At 53.8% G+C, this 19,148-nt stretch overlaps 1 protein-coding gene across 2 annotated transcripts in view; it reads right to left on the reverse strand.

The window, feature by feature from the left end:
• Window positions 1–19,148, reverse strand: part of KLHL20 (kelch like family member 20) — an 84,712-nt gene that overhangs the window by 38,284 nt on the left and 27,280 nt on the right. For both annotated transcript variants that reach the window (XM_075322221.1, XM_075322222.1), the window contains 4 exons: window positions 17,357–17,515; window positions 16,447–16,541; window positions 6,207–6,322; window positions 4,724–4,907 (listed from right to left, as the gene is read on the reverse strand). In XM_075322221.1, coding sequence (XP_075178336.1) covers window positions 4,724–4,907; window positions 6,207–6,322; window positions 16,447–16,541; window positions 17,357–17,515 — 554 coding nt within the window. The remainder of the gene's footprint in view (window positions 1–4,723; window positions 4,908–6,206; window positions 6,323–16,446; window positions 16,542–17,356; window positions 17,516–19,148) is intronic.

Below are 19,148 nucleotides of genomic sequence, written 5' to 3' on the forward strand. Positions count from 1 at the left end.
ACTGAGGAGCCCGTGATCCCACGGGGGGTGTATAGGCAGAAGGGGAGGGGCCTTACACTTTTAAGTGTAATACTTTGTGTGGCCTCCGGAGGCAGTAGCTATACACCCAATTGTCTGGGTCTCCCAATAGAGCGACAAAGAAATACTTTATTAGAAATAAATACACAGACACAGTAGGGACTCCATGTTTATTACTCCCTCTCACCCCTCCACGATGGAGAGATTTCTGTACTGACCATGCCAGGAGAGAGCGAGTAAAAGAGAGAGAGCGAGGGGGGGAGAAGAGAGCGAGGGGGGGAGAAGAGAGCGAGGGGGGGAGAAGAGAGCGAGGGGGGGAGAAGAGAGCGAGGGGGGGAGAAGAGAGCGAGGGGGGGAGAAGAGAGCGAGGGGGGGAGAAGAGAGCGAGGGGGGGAGAAGAGAGCGAGGGGGGGAGAAGAGAGCGAGGGGGGGAGAAGAGAGCGAGGGGGGGAGAAGAGAGCGAGGGGGGGAGAAGAGAGCGAGGGGGGGAGAAGAGAGCGAGGGGGGGAGAAGAGAGCGAGGGGGGGAGAAGAGAGCGAGGGGGGGAGAAGAGAGCGAGGGGGGGAGAAGAGAGCGAGGGGGGGAGAAGAGAGCGAGGGGGGGAGAAGAGAGCGAGGGGGGGAGAAGAGAGCGAGGGGGGGAGAAGAGAGCGAGGGGGGGAGAAGAGAGCGAGGGGGGGAGAAGAGAGCGAGGGGGGGAGAAGAGAGCGAGGGGGGGAGAAGAGAGCGAGGGGGGGAGAAGAGAGCGAGGGGGGGAGAAGAGAGCGAGGGGGGGAGAAGAGAGCGAGGGGGGGAGAAGAGAGCGAGGGGGGGAGAAGAGAGCGAGGGGGGGAGAAGAGAGCGAGGGGGGGAGAAGAGAGCGAGGGGGGGAGAAGAGAGCGAGGGGGGGAGAAGAGAGCGAGGGGGGGAGAAGAGAGCGAGGGGGGGAGAAGAGAGCGAGGGGGGGGAGAAGAGAGCGAGGGGGGGAGAAGAGAGCGAGGGGGGGAGAAGAGAGCGAGGGGGGGAGAAGAGAGCGAGGGGGGGAGAAGAGAGCGAGGGGGGGAGAAGAGAGCGAGGGGGGGAGAAGAGAGCGAGGGGGGGAGAAGAGAGCGAGGGGGGGAGAAGAGAGCGAGGGGGGGAGAAGAGAGCGAGGGGGGGAGAAGAGAGCGAGGGGGGGAGAAGAGAGCGAGGGGGGGAGAAGAGAGCGAGGGGGGGAGAAGAGAGCAAGGGGGGGAGAAGAGAGCAAGGGGGGGAGAAGAGAGCGAGGGGGGGGAGAAGAGAGCGAGGGGGGGGAGAAGAGAGCGAGGGGGGGGAGAAGAGAGCGAGGGGGGGGAGAAGAGAGCGAGGGGGGGGAGAAGAGAGCGAGGGGGGGAGAAGAGAGCGAGGGGGGGAGAAGAGAGCGAGGGGGGGAGAAGAGAGCGAGGGGGGGAGAAGAGAGCGAGGGGGGGAGAAGAGAGCGAGGGGGGGAGAAGAGAGCGAGGGGGGAGAAGAGAGCGAGGGGGGGAGAAGAGAGCGAGGGGGGGAGAAGAGAGCGAGGGGGGGAGAAGAGAGCGAGGGGGGGAGAAGAGAGCGAGGGGGGGAGAAGAGAGAGACGGGGGGAGAAGAGAGAGACGGGGGGAGAAGAGAGAGACGGGGGGAGAAGAGAGAGAGGGGGGGAGAAGAGAGAGAGGGGGGGAGAAGAGAGAGAGGGGGGGAGAAGAGAGCGAGGGGGGGAGAAGAGAGCGAGGGGGGGAGAAGAGAGCGAGGGGGGGAGAAGAGAGCGACGGGGGGAGAAGAGAGAGACGGGGGGAGAAGAGAGAGACGGGGGGAGAAGAGAGAGACGGGGGGAGAAGAGAGAGACGGGGGGAGAAGAGAGAGACGGGGGGAGAAGAGAGAGACGGGGGGAGAAGAGAGAGACGGGGGGAGAAGAGAGAGACGGGGGGAGAAGAGAGGGGGGGAGAAGAGAGAGAGGGGGGGAGAAGAGAGAGAGGGGAGGAGAAGAGAGAGAGGGGGGGAGAAGAGAGAGAGGGGGGGAGAAGAGAGAGAGGGGGGGAGAAGAGAGAGAGGGGGGAGAAGAGAGAGAGGGGGGGAGAAGAGAGAGAGGGGGGGAGAAGAGAGAGAGGGGGAGAGAAGAGAGAGACGGGGAGAGAAGAGAGAGACGGGGGGAGAAGAGAGAGACGGGGGGAGAAGAGAGAGACGGGGGGAGAAGAGAGAGACGGGGGGAGAAGAGAGAGACGGGGGGAGAAGAGAGAGACGGGGGGAGAAGAGAGAGACGGGGGGAGAAGAGAGAGACGGGGGGAGAAGAGAGAGACGGGGGGAGAAGAGAGAGACGGGGGGAGAAGAGAGAGACGGGGGGAGAAGAGAGAGACGGGGGGAGAAGAGAGAGACGGGGGGAGAAGAGAGAGACGGGGGGAGAAGAGAGAGACGGGGGGAGAAGAGAGAGACGGGGGAGAAGAGAGAGACGGGGGAGAAGAGAGACGGGGGGGGAAGAGAGCGAGCGGGGGGGGGAAGAGAGCGAGCGGGGGGGGAGAAGAGAGCGAGCGGGGGGGAAGAGAGCGAGCGGGGGTGGAGAAGAGAGCGAGCGGGGGGAGAAGAGAGCGAGCGGGGGGAGAAGAGAGCGAGCGGGGGGAGAAGAGAGCGAGCGGGGGGGGAGAAGAGCGAGCGGGGGGGGAGAAGAGCGAGCGGGGGGGAGAAGAGCGAGCGGGGGGGAGAAGAGCGAGCGGGGGGGAGAAGAGAGCGAGCGGCGGGGGGGAGAAGAGAGCGAGCGGCGGGGGGGAGAAGAGAGAGACGGGGGGAGAAGAGAGAGAGGGGGGGAGAAGAGAGAGAGGGGGGGAGAAGAGAGAGAGGGGGGGAGAAGAGAGCGAGGGGGGGAGAAGAGAGCGAGGGGGGGAGAAGAGAGCGAGGGGGGGAGAAGAGAGCGACGGGGGGAGAAGAGAGAGACGGGGGGAGAAGAGAGCGAGCGGGGGGGGAGAAGAGCGAGCGGGGGGGGGAGAAGAGCGAGCGGGGGGGAGAAGAGCGAGCGGGGGGGAGAAGAGCGAGCGGCGGGGGGGAGAAGAGAGCGAGCGGCGGGGGGGAGAAGAGAGCGAGCGGCGGGGGGGAGAAGAGAGCGAGCGGCGGGGGGGAGAAGAGAGCGAGCGGGGGGGAGAAGAGAGCGAGCGGGGGGGAGAAGAGAGGGGGGGGAGATGAGAGGGGGAGGAAGAGAGCGGGGGGGGAGATGAGAGGGGGAGGAAGAGAGCGGGGGGGAGAAGAGAGAGAGGGGGGAGAGAGAGGGAGGGGGGAGAGAGAGGGAGGGGGGAGAGAGAGGGAGGGGGGAGAGAGAGGGAGGGGGGAGAGAGAGGGAGGGGGGAGAGAGAGGGAGGGGGGAGAGAGAGGGAGGGGGGAGAGAGAGGGAGGGGGGAGAGAGAGGGAGGGGGGAGAGAGAGGGAGGGGGGAGAGAGAGGGAGGGGGGAGAGAGAGGGAAGGGGGAGAGAGAGGGAGGGGGGGAGAGAGGGAGGGGGGGAGAAGAGAGGGAGGGGGGGAGAAGAGAGAGAGGGGGGGAGAAGAGAGAGAGGGGGGGAGAAGAGAGAGAGGGGGGGAGAAGAGAGAGAGGGGGGGAGAAGAGAGAGAGGGGGGGAGAAGAGAGAGGGGGGGGAGAAGAGAGAGAGGGGGGGAGAAGAGAGAGAGGGGGGGAGAAGAGAGAGAGGGGGGGAGAAGAGAGAGAGGGGGGGAGAAGAGAGAGAGGGGGGGAGAAGAGAGCGAGCGGGGGGGAGAAGAGAGGAGGGGGGAGGGAGAGGGAGGGGGGAGAGAGAGGGAGGGGGGAGAGAGAGGGAGGGGGGAGAGAGAGGGAGGGGGGAGAGAGAGGGAGGGGGGAGAGAGAGGGAGGGGGGAGAGAGAGGGAGGGGGGAGAGAGAGGGAGGGGGGAGAGAGAGGGAGGGGGGAGAGAGAGGGAGGGGGGGAGAGAGAGGGAGGGGGGGAGAGAGAGGGAGGGGGGAGAGAGAGGGAGGGGGGGAGAAGAGAGAGAGGGGGGGAGAAGAGAGAGAGGGGGGAGAAGAGAGAGAGGGGGGGAGAAGAGAGAGAGGGGGGGAGAAGAGAGAGAGGGGGGGAGAAGAGAGTGGGGAAAGAAGAGGGGGGGGCAGAGGTGCTCTGTCACCAACTGTCTCCACTCTGTGACTTGTGGTGCAGGTGACAGAGTGCAGACAGTTGGTCCCATGCAGCAGGACAGATGGCAGAGCACAGCGGTGACATGCCTGTCAGTGTCTTGCTGCTGGGAGGAGCACACGATCACACTGCCCGACACCGGCCGCTCTCCTGACATCGCAGCAGAGCGGGCGGGTGGACAGTGTGATCACATACTTACGTGCAGGGGGGGATTCAGCTGAAGACCCTCCCCCTGCACTGCACACTGGCGCCCCGTGCCTCAGCCTCACCATCTGCAGGACGCCGACTCCACACTGACGTCCTCCGGATCCTCCCCTCGATGCTGAGCTGTGACGTGCGGTAGTCACCGCCCACAGCCCTGTCACTCAATCTGAGTGGCGCCGGCATCCTGTGACGTACCCGTCTTGTTTGAGAGTCCGGAAATGCCGGGACGTCAGAGGATGCCGGCGGCCACAGCTCCAGGGGGTCATGTGACAGGCACTGAGCGTGCAGCATAGCGCCGCTCAGTGCCAGAAATGGAAATACAAGCCAATGGAGAAAATACCTAGAATTGTAAGTAGAACTTCGACAGAAAATAAAAAAAAAATGGGTGAACCACCCCTTTAAAGTACCTTTCTACACTGTTGAGGTATGAAGATCCGTCATGGCCGCCCACAGCATACAGAAGATCATCTAAAACGCTAACGCCGACCCCACAGCGCCTTTTGCTCATAGAGGCCACCATTCTCCACTCGTTGGTCTGAGGGTCGTACCGTTCTACACTGGAAATCGCATCACCGCTACACCATCCTCCAACTGTAAAGGAAAAATAAACAGGTCAGGGGGCTTCAGGTTAAAAGAAAAAGGTTTTGGTATTGTGTTAGCGAGTTGAAAAATGATTGATTGCTCAAAAGAACAATCAATCAGGTTTCTGTGACCTTACAGGGAATGTGTCAAAAGATTTTTTTCCATGTAATCTAAGAGCAGCATGATGTAGGGGCAGAGACCCTGATTCTAGTGATGTGTTACTTATTAGGCTACTGGGTGCAGTTTTGATAGAATTCCTGTGTTCTCTGCTGTAGATGTAGTAGTGGTCAGAATGTTAACCTGTGCACAACTCCGCCCACAATTCTGATTGCAGCTTCCTGTGTACACTAGTGTCAGCAAGCTGCCAATCAGTGGTGGGGGCAGGGTTACATAGCTAGTTGAACTTCTTAGGAGGCAACACTTAGTCCTGCAGTGTTAATCTGCTGTTAATAAAATACTGATTATATTGAAACTACAGCAAATTGCTGAGCAAATGACATCTCTGGAATCAGGCTCTCTGCCCCAAAATGATGCTGCCCTCAGATTAAAGAAATTCTGTTGCCAACAGCATAATGAAGGGAAAGAGACTTTTATTTCAGCAATGTATCTCTGAGTTTACTGGGTGCAGCAGCTGTGATACAATTAAAGTTTTAAAATATAGCAGAGCTACAAAAGCGACCCCGCTCACACCACAGCTTTCTGGATACATTGTATATTGACAGTAAGCTGTCAATTAGTGCTGGAATTAGGGATGGACCAGGAGGAATGAAGGCAGCTAGCCCAGCAGTGATAATCTCCTGCTGATAAAACACTCATTGTACTAAAACAACAGCACACAGTCTAATAGGTGACATATTGCTGAAATCAGTGTTGCAGCTCCTTCCTCATGCTGCCCTCAGATTACACAGCAAAAACTTGCTGACAGATTCCCATTAATCTGATGGGTATGGGGGGCTTCAGGAGAGCTGCAGCCGCTTCATTGTGCTGATAGGAGGAGGTCCCATAGGTTGAAGCCCCAACAATCAAACATTGATGACTTTCTGCTGTTAATAATTCTGACATTTGCTACCGCGAGAGACCGATGCAGCAAGCAAACGGCAGGTTGGTCATGATAAATCTCCAGATTGCCCCTACTAAATAATATATTATATCATATTAATATCATATTAATATATATATATATATATATATAATTATGATTCGGCTATGCATACAGTAACGCTTATTCTCACTTTCAATTTTAAGGTTTCCTTCCGGATTTTCCCTTTTATTTCCCACTCCCGTTTAAAAAAGAACTGCAAGATGTACCTGCAAACAGCACCTCCCCACAACGGATGGGCTTCCGGGGTCTCGTTCTGGGACCCTGCATTAATGGACGCTCCTGAGGAAGCAGAAGATAGTTCTTGGCTTCATCCACTAAGTCCCTATAAAAGAAAGTCAATAAATGTACATGTGAAATGCTGCCTCCATTTTTCCTTTCGTTCCACTGCCATGTTTTCTTTTATTCATATTTCATTTGAGTACACAGTTCACTTTTTGCCTTGATGTGTGTTTGATCCAGAGAGCCAAATCCAGCTTTACACTAATAGGGGCAAGGATAATATCCAGCCATGAAGTGTCCATCCTACTTCTGTTGTCCACTGATGGGGCTCAAATGAGCTGTGCACATACGCACGTTTTCCAGGAGCTGGCGGGGACTTCAGCTCATAGAATTTATGTTATCACACCCACAGGGGCGTGATAACATGAACAAAAAGAGAATTTTGTTTACTTACCGTAAATTCTTTTTCTTATAGTTCCGTATTGGGAGACCCAGACATTGGGTGTTTAGCTTCTACCTCTGGAGGACACACAAAGTACTACACTTAAAAGTGTAGCTCCTCCCCCTGAACTGATACACCCCCTGGTGAGCAGACCCAGCCAGTTTAGTGCAAAAGCTGAAAGAGAATAGCCACCCACAAGTAGGACAGAGCAATAGCCGGAACAACCGGAGACTCTGTCCACGACAACAGCCGGTGATAACACGCGGAACAAGAAAAGTGCCAACAGGCAACAGGGAGGGTGCTGGGTCTCCCATTACGGAACTATAAGAAAAAGAATTTACGGTAAGTAAACAAAATTCTCTTTTTCTTCATCGTTCCTATGGGAGACCCAGACCATGGGACGTCTCAAAGCAGTCCATGGGTGGGAATAAACAGAAAAACTAAGAAGTAGGCAGAACCTAACTTCACAAATGGGCGACAGCCGCCTGAAGGATGCGTCTGCCCAAGCTCGCATCTGCCGAAGCATGAGCATGCACTTGGTAGTGCTTCGAAAAGGTATGTAGGCTAGTCCAAGTGGCAGCCTGACAGACTTGTTGAGCCGTAGCCTGGTGCCTGAAAGCCCAAGAGGCACCAACAGCTCTGGTCGAATGTGCCTTGATCCCCGGCGGGGGAGGCACCTGAGAACTCTGGTAGGCGTCCGAAATGGTCGATCTGATCCAACGGGCTAAGGTCGGCTTAGAAGCAGAGAGACCCTTGCGCCGACCTGTGGTCAGCACAAAAAGAGAGGTGCACCGCCTAATAGAAGCGATGCGGGACACATAGATCCGGAGCGCCCGCACCAGATCCAGAGTATGCAGCGCTTTTTCAAAGCGATGAACAGGAGCCGGACAAAAGGAAGGTAGGGAAATGTCCTGGTTAAGGTGGAAAGGAGAGACCACCTTAGGAAGAAAGTCCGGAGTCGGACGGAGAACCACCTTGTCTTGATGAAAAACTAAAAAAGGTGACTCTGAAGAGAGCGCGGCCAAATCAGAGACTCTCCTGAGGGAAGTTATGGCCACCAGAAAGACCACTTTCTGAGAAAGAAGATGCAAAGAGACCTCCCTAAGAGGCTCAAAGGGGGGTTTCTGCAAAACCATGAGAACCAAATTAAGGTCCCAGGGATCCAAGGGCCGCCGGTAAGGCGGAATGATGTGAGACGCGCCTTGCATGAAGGTGCGGACCTGAGCCAGCCGAGCGAGACGCCGCTGGAACAGTACTGACAGAGCTGAGACTTGTCCCTTGAGAGAGTTGAGGGACAGTCCTAGCTGCAGACCGGACTGTAGAAAAGACAGAAGGGTCGGCAAGGAGAATGGCCAAGGGGGATGGTCAGTAGAGCGACACCATGACAGGAAAATTTTCCAAGTCCTGAGATAGATCTTAGCGGAGGAAGACTTACGGGCCCGAGTCATAGTGGAGATGACTTCAGGGGAATACCAGAAGCCGTCAAAATCCAGGACTCAAGAGCCACGCCGTCAATTTGAGAGCTGCAGAATTCAGGCGGAAAAACGGCCCTTGTGAGAGCAGGTCTGGACGATCCGGGAGATGCCACGGCATCTCTACGGACAGATGGAGCAGGTCTGGATACCAAGCTCGCCTGGGCCAGTCCGGTGCAATGAGGATGACTCGACAGCCCTCCATTCTGATCTTGCGCAGAACTCTGGGCAAGAGAGCTAGAGGGGGAAACACGAAGGACAGACGAAACTGGGACCAGTCTTGAACCAGTGCGTCCGCGGCGAATGCCTGAGGGTCGTGGGAGCGAGTCACGTAAAACGGGAACCTTGTTGTTGAGAGGGGATGCCATTAGATCCACGTCCGGAGTGCCCCATTTGCGGCAGATTGACTGGAACACTGCCGGGTGCAGGGACCACTCGCCACCGTCCACGGTTTGACGGCTGAGATAATCTGCCTCCCAGTTTTCCACGCCTGGGATGCGGACTGCGGATATGGTGGACTTGGAGTCCTCCGCCCATTGAAGGATGCGTTGTACCTCCAACATTGCCAGGCGGCTGCGTGTCCCGCCTTGGTGATTGATGTAGGCAACCGCTGTCGTGTTGTCTGACTGGACTCGAATGTGCCTGCCCGCCAACAGGTGGTGAAAAGCTAGGAGAGCTAGAGGCACGGCTCTGGTTTCCAGCACATTGATTGGAAGGGCTGACTCGGACGGAGTCCAAGTGCCCTGCGCTCTGTGGTGGAGATATACCGCTCCCCAGCCGGACAGACTGGCATCCGTGGTGAGAATCACCCAGGACGGGGCCAGGAAGGAGCGCCCCTGGGACAGGGAGAGAGGCCGAAGCCACCACTGAAGAGAGCTCCTGGTTTGTGGCGACAGAGCCACTAACCTGTGTAAGGAGGAAGGCTGCTTGTCCCAACAGCGGAGAATGTCCAGCTGCAGGGGGCGCAGATGGAACTGGGCAAAGGGAACAGCCTCCATGGACACCACCATTTGACCCAGCACCTGCATCAACCGCCTGAGGGTATAACGGCGGGGCCTCAGCAGAGAGCGCACCGCTAGCTGAAGGGACTGCTGTTTGACTAAGGGCAACTTCACAAGTGCCGACAAGGTCTTGAACTGCATCCCTAGGTACGTGAGACTCTGGGTCGGAGTCAGAGTGGATTTGGGAAGATTGACCAGCCACCCGAATTGAGCCAGAGTGGAGAGAGTGAGCGAGACACTCCGCTGACAATCTGCGCTGGATGAAGCCTTGACTAGAAGGTCGTCCAGGTAAGGAATTACTGCCAACCCCTGGAGGTGCAGAACTGCAATCACTGCTGCCATGACCTTGGTGAATACCCGAGGGGCGGTGGCCAACCCGAAGGGAAGAGCCACGAATTGGAAATGATCTTCTCCTACTGCAAAACGTAGCCAACGCTGGTGAGACACTGCAATTGGCACATGCAGATAGGCATCTCTGATGTCGATGGACGCCAGGAAATCCCCTTGGGACATAGAGGCAATGACCGATCGCAGAGACTCCATGCGAAAAGGCCACACCTGAACATGCTTGTTGAGAAGCTTCAGATCCAGGATGGGCCGGAAGGTACCGTCCTTTTTGGGAACTAGGAAGAGGTTTGAGTAGAAACCTCTGAACCGTTCCCGAGCGGGAACCGGTACAATCACTCCATTGGCCCGCAAGGCTGCCATGGTCTGTGAGAAGGCGGCGGCCTTGGAACAGGGAGGAGTTGAGAGAAAAAAATCTGTTTGGCGGACTGGAAGAAAATTCTATCCTGTAGCCGTGGGCGATGATATCTCTCACCCACTGATCGGAGACGTGTTGAAACCAAGCGTCGCCAAAGTGGGAGAGCCTGCCACCGACTAAGGACGTCGCTGGAGCGGATAGTCACGAGGAGGCTGCCTTGGTGGCAGCAGCTCCTGCGGTCTTCTGTGGACGCGCTTTAGGGCGCCAGTTGGATTTCTGGTCCTTGGCTGAGTTAGCGGACGAGGCCGAGGGCTTAGAGGACGACCAGTTGGAGGAACGAAAGGAACGAAACCTCGACTGATTCCTACCCTGGGCAGGTTTCCTGGCTTTGGTTTGTGGCATGGAAGTACTCTTCCCGCCAGTTGCTTCCTTAATAATTTCATCCAGCTGTTCTCCGAATAGCCGGGACCCAGCAAAAGGGAGTCCAGCAAGGTACTTCTTTGAAGAAGCATCTGCCTTCCACTCTCTAAGCCACAAGATTCTGCGGATAGCGAGGGAATTAGCCGAAGCCACCGCAGTGCGGTGAGAAGCCTCCAGCATGGCAGACATGGCATAGGATGAAAAGGCCGAAGCTTGGGAAGTTAAGGCATCCATTTCGGGCATAGATTCCCTAGTGAGGGAATGCATCTCCTCTAGAGAAGCAGAGATGGCTTTGAGAGCCCACACTGCTGCAAAAGTCGGAGAAAACGCGGCCCCCGCCGCTTCATATACGGATTTGGCCAGGTCAATCTGGCGGTCAGTGGAATCCTTAAGGGAAGTGCCATCAGCCACCGACACAACGGTCCGGGCTGCGAGCCTAGACACCGGAGGGTCTACCTTTGGGGAGTGAGCCCACTCCTTGACCACCTCAGGTGGAAAGGGGAAACGGTCATCAGAACCACGCTTGGGGAAGCGTTTGTCAGGACAGGCCCTGGGTTTGGTCACAGCGGCCTGAAAACTGGAGTGGTTAAAGAACACACTCTTTGCTCTCTTAGGCGAGGTAAACTGGTGCTTTTCTGCAATAGAGGGTTGCTCCTCTGGTACTGGCGGATTGAGATCCAGTACAGAATTAATAGAAGCAATCAAGTCACTAAGATCTGAGTCACTTTCGGACAGATCAATGGGGTACATGGAGTTAGCCTCCGAGCCCCCTGTAAAGGCATCCTCCTCATCCTGCGAGTCAGCTCTGGAATCAGAGCCACGGGAGGAGGAGGGAGAGGGAACCCTGCGTCTCTTCTCAGGAGGACGGGGTCTGGGCCCTGATGATGAATCCTCTGTGAGCTCCTGTCCTGAAAGAGCCCTAGCAGCAGAGGCACCCTGTGAAGGGGGCTGATGCATACTCAGCAAGGTCTTGGACAGAAGTCCCATGGACTCAGCAAAGGACTGGGAGATGGACCTAGAAAAGGATTCTACCCAAGCCGGGGGATCAGCCACAGAAGCAGGAGCAGCCTGAGGGACCACTGGGGGTGAGACTCCAGGCTGTGGCACCGCCAAGTTAGAGCAGGCATCACAATGTGGATAGGTGCTCGGTTCAGGCAGCAGGAGCTTACATACAGTGCATACTGAATAAAGCTTTGGGGCCTTGCTCCTCGTGTGAGACATGCTGCTGGAGTGGGGGCTCTGCCAGAGAATGACCCCCAGAGAGTATATACAGACGGTCCACAACCGGAGACCGGTTGTGGCTTACCAGACCGCTGTGCTGTGCAGAGCGGTGTTGTGTGCCCTCCAGATCCCGAAGCCCGGACCTCCAAGCACAGCACCTCAGCAGGGATGCTGCAGACCAGCGCTGCAAAGACTGAACGCAGAGCGAACGCTGAGAAAATGGCCGCCGGAGCGAAGAGAGGGGGCGGGACTTGCTTGAGGAGCGGGATCTGGAGGGCCATAGAGACCGACAGGGGAGGGGACACACACTGCAGTGGGGAGTGTCCCTCCCCTGTACAGAACGGCCGCCGGGAGGAGCCGAGACTGTCCCTCTGCATGAGTGACATGCGAGGGCAGTGAAACCGAAACTAGGCCTCCGGCGAAGCCGGGGCCTAAATTTGAGCGGTGCGGCCGACGCGCAGGCACCATCGGCGCGGTTCTCAGGCAACAGCCAGAGAACCCGCCGGAAGTGTCAGTAAATGCAATAAACACACTCTCCCCCAATAATAAAGTACAGGGACCCCGAAATATAAACGTCTCAGGTACTTAGCTTCTGAGACGCAGGGCCAGGTCCCTGGGGATGAGTGCTCCTGTCCAGCAGGGTCCTGAAGGGCTGCGGATGGAGACCGGACTCCTGCCAAGCATGGAGACCGTGCTGGCTCCCACCTCAAGCCAGAGCCCAGGAGGGATGGTGAAGGAGCACGGCATGTAAGGCTCCAGCCTAGGAATCAACCTTAACAACACCGCCGACACAGTGGGGTGAGAAGGGACATGCCGGGGGTCCAGACGTGGACCCCACTCTTCAATCTCGTTCCAAAAGGAAAAAAATCATATGAGAATGCATGTGTGGATGTATGCCTCCTCAACACAAAGCGATAAACTGGCTGGGTCTGCTCACCAGGGGGTGTATAAGTTCAGGGGGAGGAGCTACACTTTTAAGTTTAGTACTTTGTGTGTCCTCCAGAGGTAGAAGCTAAACACCCATGGTCTGGGTCTCCCATAGGAACGATGAAGAAAGAGCCAAATAGTCTGGGGAACTAATGCCCCGATGACTAGTCAAGGCCCCAATTAGCATAGGGACAGCACACCTTTAAAGCATACTTGCATACATTTTCCCTCCATGTAACTTTGCCAGCTGGACTCCATATACAGATTGTTTCCTTAAAGGTCTACTCCAAAAACACAAATTATCACCTATTGACAGAACAGGGAGTAACTCGCTAATCGCTGTGCGTCCCACCACTGGGACCCTCAAAAAACCCAGGACAGGAGCTCTCGAATCGAAAGAATGGACTCTGCAGTCTAGTCCTGAATGGAGCTTAAGTGAGCATGTGCAGACTAAGCAGGCTCATGACAATGAATGGAGCAAAGTACAGCTACAGCTGCAGATTTTCTATCAAGTTTGGGGAATGTAATGGTTAGTGATGGAAATGTTACACAAGCTTTTTTATTTATATGTGGAGACTCCCTAATTAATCAGTTGGCCTCTAGTTTGGATTGGTTATACATATTATTGGACTATATTACAATTTCTGTGTCATTTATATGATATTTAAGAATCATTTATACATAGAATTAAAGGGGTAGTCCAGGACTCCTATATTGGTGTCCATCCTACCCAAGAGAATGGGAGATAAGCAGTAGTATTTAGCAGCGGCGGATGTCTGGCCCAGTACATTAATGATATCTAGCCACAGTGGTAGCAGATATCAGCTGATCAGTCGGGGGACCGGGTGCTGGACCACCCAACCCACTGATCTCATATTGATGAACAGGTCATCTACTTGTTAGTTCCAGAAAAATCATTTAAGCTGTTGTGACGGCAATATGGAAGAGTAAACTTACAATATATTACAAAAGTGAGAAAACCCCTTACGTATTAGTAAATATTTTACATCTTTGCATGAGACAACAGTGAAGATCTGACCCTTTGATTCAATCTAATGCTGTCAGTGTTCAGCTTGTATAAGGCTAGTTTCACACTTGAGTTGAACGGTATCCGTTACATTGCGTTGTGTGACGGATGCAACGGATGTGTTGCATATAGTGGCACAACCGATGCAACGGATGCTGCAAAACAACGCAATTCGTTTTGTTTTGTTTTTTTTACAGTTTTACCGTCGGCAGACTACTGTGAACGATCAGCTGATCGCTCACAGTAGCCGGCCGCCGGGTGATCAGCCGATCGCTCACAGTAGCCGGCCGCCGGGTGATCAGCCGATCGCTCACAGTAGCCGGCCGCCGGGTGATCAGCCGATCGCTCACAGTAGCCGGCCGCCGGGTGATCAGCCGATCGCTCGGTCGCCGACAATGTGTGCGGGGGGCGGAGTGCGAAGTGGGTGGAGCCGAGCGGGGTTATGGCTGAGGACGTCAGTGCCGCAGGAACTGGTGTGTGGTGTGTGTGTGTGTGTGTGTGTGGTGTGTGGTGTGTGGTGTGTGGTGTGAGGGAGGGAGGGAGGGAGGGAGGGAGCGGAGCCGAGTGGGGAAGTGTCGGGCTCCCGGCACACGTAACCAGGATTCCTTGGTTACCCGATGTGTACCCTGGTTACGGGTGGAGGGAGCCAGAGTGAGCATGCGCAGTGAAATCCAAAGGATTCCGCTGCTCAAAAAAACGTTACATGCTGCGTTCCTTCCGCCCGACGCAGCGTCAAAATAACGACGCTGCGTCGTCTGGCGGATGCAACGCTGACACTTGCGTTACAGTGCGTCATTCATACAAGTCTATGGAGAATAGCGCAGTGCGTTAACAGACTGCGCTATTCTCCATACTGACGGACTCCGCTGAACGCAAGTGTGAAACTAGCCTAACAGTGTAAATATGGTGTGCCCTCTAAAAACTCAAAATACAGCCAAAAGTTTGAGCAGCTGTGGGGCCTCCTCAAACAGAAGGTGGAGGAGCGCAAGGTCTCTACATCCACTAGCTCCAAGATGTCATCCTGGAGGATGGAAGAGGATACAGCGGCTCCTGTGAAGCTCTAGATAACTCCATGCCCAAGAGAGTTAAGGCCGTGCTTGAAAATAATGGTGACCACACAAAATATTGATGTTTTGGGCACACTTTGGCAATTTTCATTTAGGGTGTACTCACTTTTGTTGCCAGCAGTTTAGACAATAATGGCTGCGTGTTGTGTTATTTAGAGGACACACCACATTTACACTGTTATACAAGTTTACACTGACTACTGTACATTGTATCAAAGTGTCATATACTTAGTGATGTCCCATGAAAAGATGTGTGACTTATCTGAGATCTCAGAGTTGGGGAGTATTCACACTTCCGAGTGCCACTGACTATATTATCGGCCAGCACTCAGACCTATAGAGTGTCACTTGTCCAGTCACACATCCATGAAAATAGTGCATGAGAGAAAATAAATAAATAAATAAAACGTGTCCTATTCTGATCCAATGTTGAGGATTAGAATATGACAGTCTGTGGGACAGTGGGCTGGCCAATAAAAAAAAAATAATCTAATAATCTTATATTATTAAATGGACCTTATGCAGACTGATAATAGGGAACTATCTTAAAAATTAATAAGCACATAAAGCAAATACATCAAATAAAAATTTACAAATCATTCATTTTTTTGTGTACAATTGAGCAATTAAACAAAAAAAAAAAACAAAAACAAACAAAAAAATTCTATTCTATTTTGCAGGGAGACATCAGGACAGGGTCTCGTGATGCAGACATTGAGATTACCAACTAGAGCAGGGGTCGGAAACGCTTTTGGCTGAGAGAGCGAAGACCACCACATATTTTAAAATGTAATTCCGCTAGAGCCATACTCACCAGGGGGGTGCGATGATGGTGGAGCGGCTCTGAAGGTCCCAGGAGGCAGGGTATGCGATGCTGTGGACATGGAGGAGGGGGGTGTCGCAGCTCAAGAGGGTTAGTGTGCGGAGGGTCAGTGATACTGCTGCAGGTTCGCGGGGTGTCATGGTAGCGGGCACCATTGATCTGCCGACGGGCTGCTTTGAATCTCCCGTAGTTGACGAGATCGACTTCAAGAAAATGACCGCAGAGCCCTATCTGTGCATGCGACGACTCTGCGGACATCTTTTTGAAGTCGATCTTGTCAACTGCGGGAGATTCAAAGCAGCCCACAGTCCGCCAAACCACTGCAGTCCCGGTAAGCCATAAGCGGTTTGTAAGACGCACACGCATTTTTGGGGGGAAATTAGTGAGTCTTACAAACCAGAAAATACAAGGGTTTTTTTTTTTTATTAAAGATTTGTCTTAAGCGGGCTTTACACGCTACGATTTCGCTACAGCGATCTCGTTGGGGTCACGGATTTTGTGACGCACATCCGGCCGCTGTAGCGATGTCGTAGCGTGTGACTCCTGGGAGCGATTTTGGAGCGTTGCAAAAACCTCCAAAATCGCTCCTCGTTGACATGGGGGTCCACTCCCAATTATCGCTGCTGTCGCAGGGGCGAAGCTGATCCTCGTCCCTGCGGCAGCACACATCGCTCCGTGTGACGCCGCAGGAACGAGGATCATCTCCTTACCTGCCTCCGGCCACAATGCGGAAAGAAGGAGATGGGCGGGATGTTACGTCCCGCTCATCTCCGCCCCTCCGCTTACATTGGGCGGCCGCTTAGTGACGTCACTGTGACGCCAAACGGACTGCCCCCTTAGAAAGGAGGCGGTTCGCCGGTCACAGCGACGTCGAAGGACAGGTAAGTATGTGTGTCGGGGGTGCGTGATTTTGTGCGCGACAGGCAGCGATATGCCCGTCACGCACAAACGATGGGGGCGGGTGTCATGCTAGCGACATCGGGCCGGATATCGCAGCATGTAAAGCCACCCTTAGAGCTAGAAGCATCCATCAAAAGAGCCACATCTGGCTCACGAGCCATAGGTTCCCGACCCCTGAACTAGAGGATAAAACATTCAGAGTATTTATCCAGAGTTGAACGTACCTGCATTCTTCATCACTTTTAATCAGTGGATCAGACCCCACTGTCCCTACTAAGAATTTGGGGCTCAACAAAGGCAGTCGGACATGCTGTAGAACCTAGCAGAGAAGAGAAAAACACCTTAGAACTACAGGGGTAAACAAAATGAGGCCACAAATGCTTAAAGGCCATGCTGATTTTTGTACTGCCAGATCTTTTCTGCAGAAAAGGAGACACAGGCAGCAACAGGCAGATCCTCACTGGGTGACTTTCTACAGAAGAGCTTTCTGACACGCACACAGTCACGATTCCCCTTTAAGCCCAGTTGGGGAGGGATTTCACATGACCGTACATATGTGATCAGGTACCAACTAGCCTCATCCAACTTCTCTCTATTCACGTGGATTGAGAAACTGGATGAGACTAGTCGGCACGTGACAGCGAATATGCCTATCAGACATGACGCCACTCACTCACACAGGACATACAGGTGAACAGTGTCCATGTGCTCAGTGCACACTGTCATGATTTAGCAGTCTGCAGTTACATAGAAAGACTGCAGACTTTGCTTCTTAGAAGGGACAACTCCGATAATTTTGGGAGTTTAATCAAATTTAATGGGTCCGAATTAATTTAAGAGATAAAAAAAAAATAATAAATCTAAATGTAAACAGATCTAGAAAGTTAGGGAGACATCCTGAGTCTTTGTCTTCACCTAAACCTTTATTGCAACTAGCTGAGTACCTGTTATACTCTAATCTTCAACCCAGCTAAATCTGTGAATGCGGGGGAGGGGTGGAGGTCAGGTTTTATACCCAAATGACTACTAAATATCCATGGGCATCTTTAGTACCAGGGGGCATAACTTTTCTATGTGATATATTGTCCACATCATGGTGTTATATCGCATGTGTTAGGGAAGGTCTTACTGTACCTGTGGGAGCTGCGGCCTCCGCTCCTGGATGCTGTACTTTACCCAGGCCATTACTGCGTTGAACACCTGCTCCTCGCTGCGCACGTTGAGCTCATCACTGGAGATGATGTCGATCAGTTGATTTGCCGGAAGCAGCATGAACTCCTCACTTTCCATAACCTGCACCAGAAAAATCCATGAGTGTAATGTACAGAATGCAGCACAAGGATTTTATCATCAAGTAACCCTCATATATGGCAGGTATTACTTAAAGGGGTCTTCCATGTTCTTTGTTCAGTAGTGCCCTGCTCCTCTAGCTCCCGACGTCCTGCTTGTTGGGGATAAAGGGTCTGGTGTTGAGCTCCTCATAACTGACAGTTTGGACCAGTGCATTGTCGCGCTGCTGAGCTGAACCGTGCGTCCTGCCATGCTGCAAGCAGGGGCATTATCTGTGCACATCAGGAGCTGGGCGGGCAGTGCCAGCGTGCCCAAAACGTACATACAATCATAGTGTAGTGTTATGTGGTCTAGTCTATCAATGGTTAGGGCCAAAGATTCCAGGTATGGCAGCTACCATAACACAGTTGAAGCAATTGTTTGGTGTAGACCGATCTGATTAAGAAAGATATAAAGGACCAGATGCAAGAAAATGCTCTAAAAAGTGTGGGGAAATATGAGAATCCACTACAGCAGGGAGGAGTTACAAGTCTTGGTCTATTTTTCGGCCTGCTGAGTGGTTCTGGACAAAAGATGTAAAGGCTTGTCCACTACTTTAACACTGATCGGCGGAGGGGCCAGATGTCGGACCCCGGCCAAGCAGCTGTTTTCGGTGCTGGCGATGGCAGCTGGAAATGCTCAGTTCCGAAATGCTCCACCTTCTGATAGTGGCCGTGGTCGGGTACTGCTCATCTGCCTCATATTCAAAATCAATAGGAGGCGGATGTCCAGTACTCGGCCACTATCATATGTTGGATCAATTCTGGAACTGAGCATTTCCAGCCTCCTGCTGCCGCCACCAACGGCAGCTGGTCATCGGGCTGCCGGACCATGCCTAATCAAACATTGATGACCTATCCTAAGGATAGGCCATCAGTGTTAAAGTAGCGGACAACCTCTTTTATTTACAAATGGTTCCCATTCAGGCACGTGTGGACGCCATACAACAACGTTTCGACCTGTGCGGTTTTGATCACGAGTCACATCTGGGTTTTGTCGATTGAGTGTGCTGCCTATAGATGGCGCCAATGTGAAAGCCCCAAACTGTATACGGCTGGTGCTCCTGTATTGAGAATCCGCAAGGCTAGCACTCCCATGCTGTAGCCCCTGTGTGCATACGTGTGGCCGGTGCTCCTGCGCTCTAGTATACAGTATGTCTGTCCTGAAGCCAGTGCCGAAAGATGAGTGGGATTATGGACATTGGGAGCAGTGAATATTTCCTTTAATAGTGGGCACACTTGTTTGGCCTAACCGGTGGTTTCCTGCTGCACTGGGGCAAACACGTATGTCAGCTATTAAAGTGAATGAATATTCACTGCACCCCTCACTATGATCCAGAGCATGGGGAGCAGTGAATATTCATTTTGGATTAGCCGGCAGCTGATGTTGGCGTGTAACTGGAGACGCATGGCAGTGATGTCATGCCCAGCCTCGCTGACACGACAAAGTCTGTTGCCAGCATCAGAAGAGGATGCAGCCCACCAAGGGGGCAGAGGGAAGGCGAGTAGATTATTATTATTTTTTGTATATGCTAAGCATAAAGGGAGGCATACATATCAGGATGGGCCCATGATGGGGATTATATACCTGGATGGGG

This window comes from Anomaloglossus baeobatrachus, chromosome 8, assembly GCF_048569485.1.
Source record: "Anomaloglossus baeobatrachus isolate aAnoBae1 chromosome 8, aAnoBae1.hap1, whole genome shotgun sequence".
In the NCBI taxonomy this organism is placed as follows: domain Eukaryota; kingdom Metazoa; phylum Chordata; class Amphibia; order Anura; family Aromobatidae; genus Anomaloglossus; species Anomaloglossus baeobatrachus.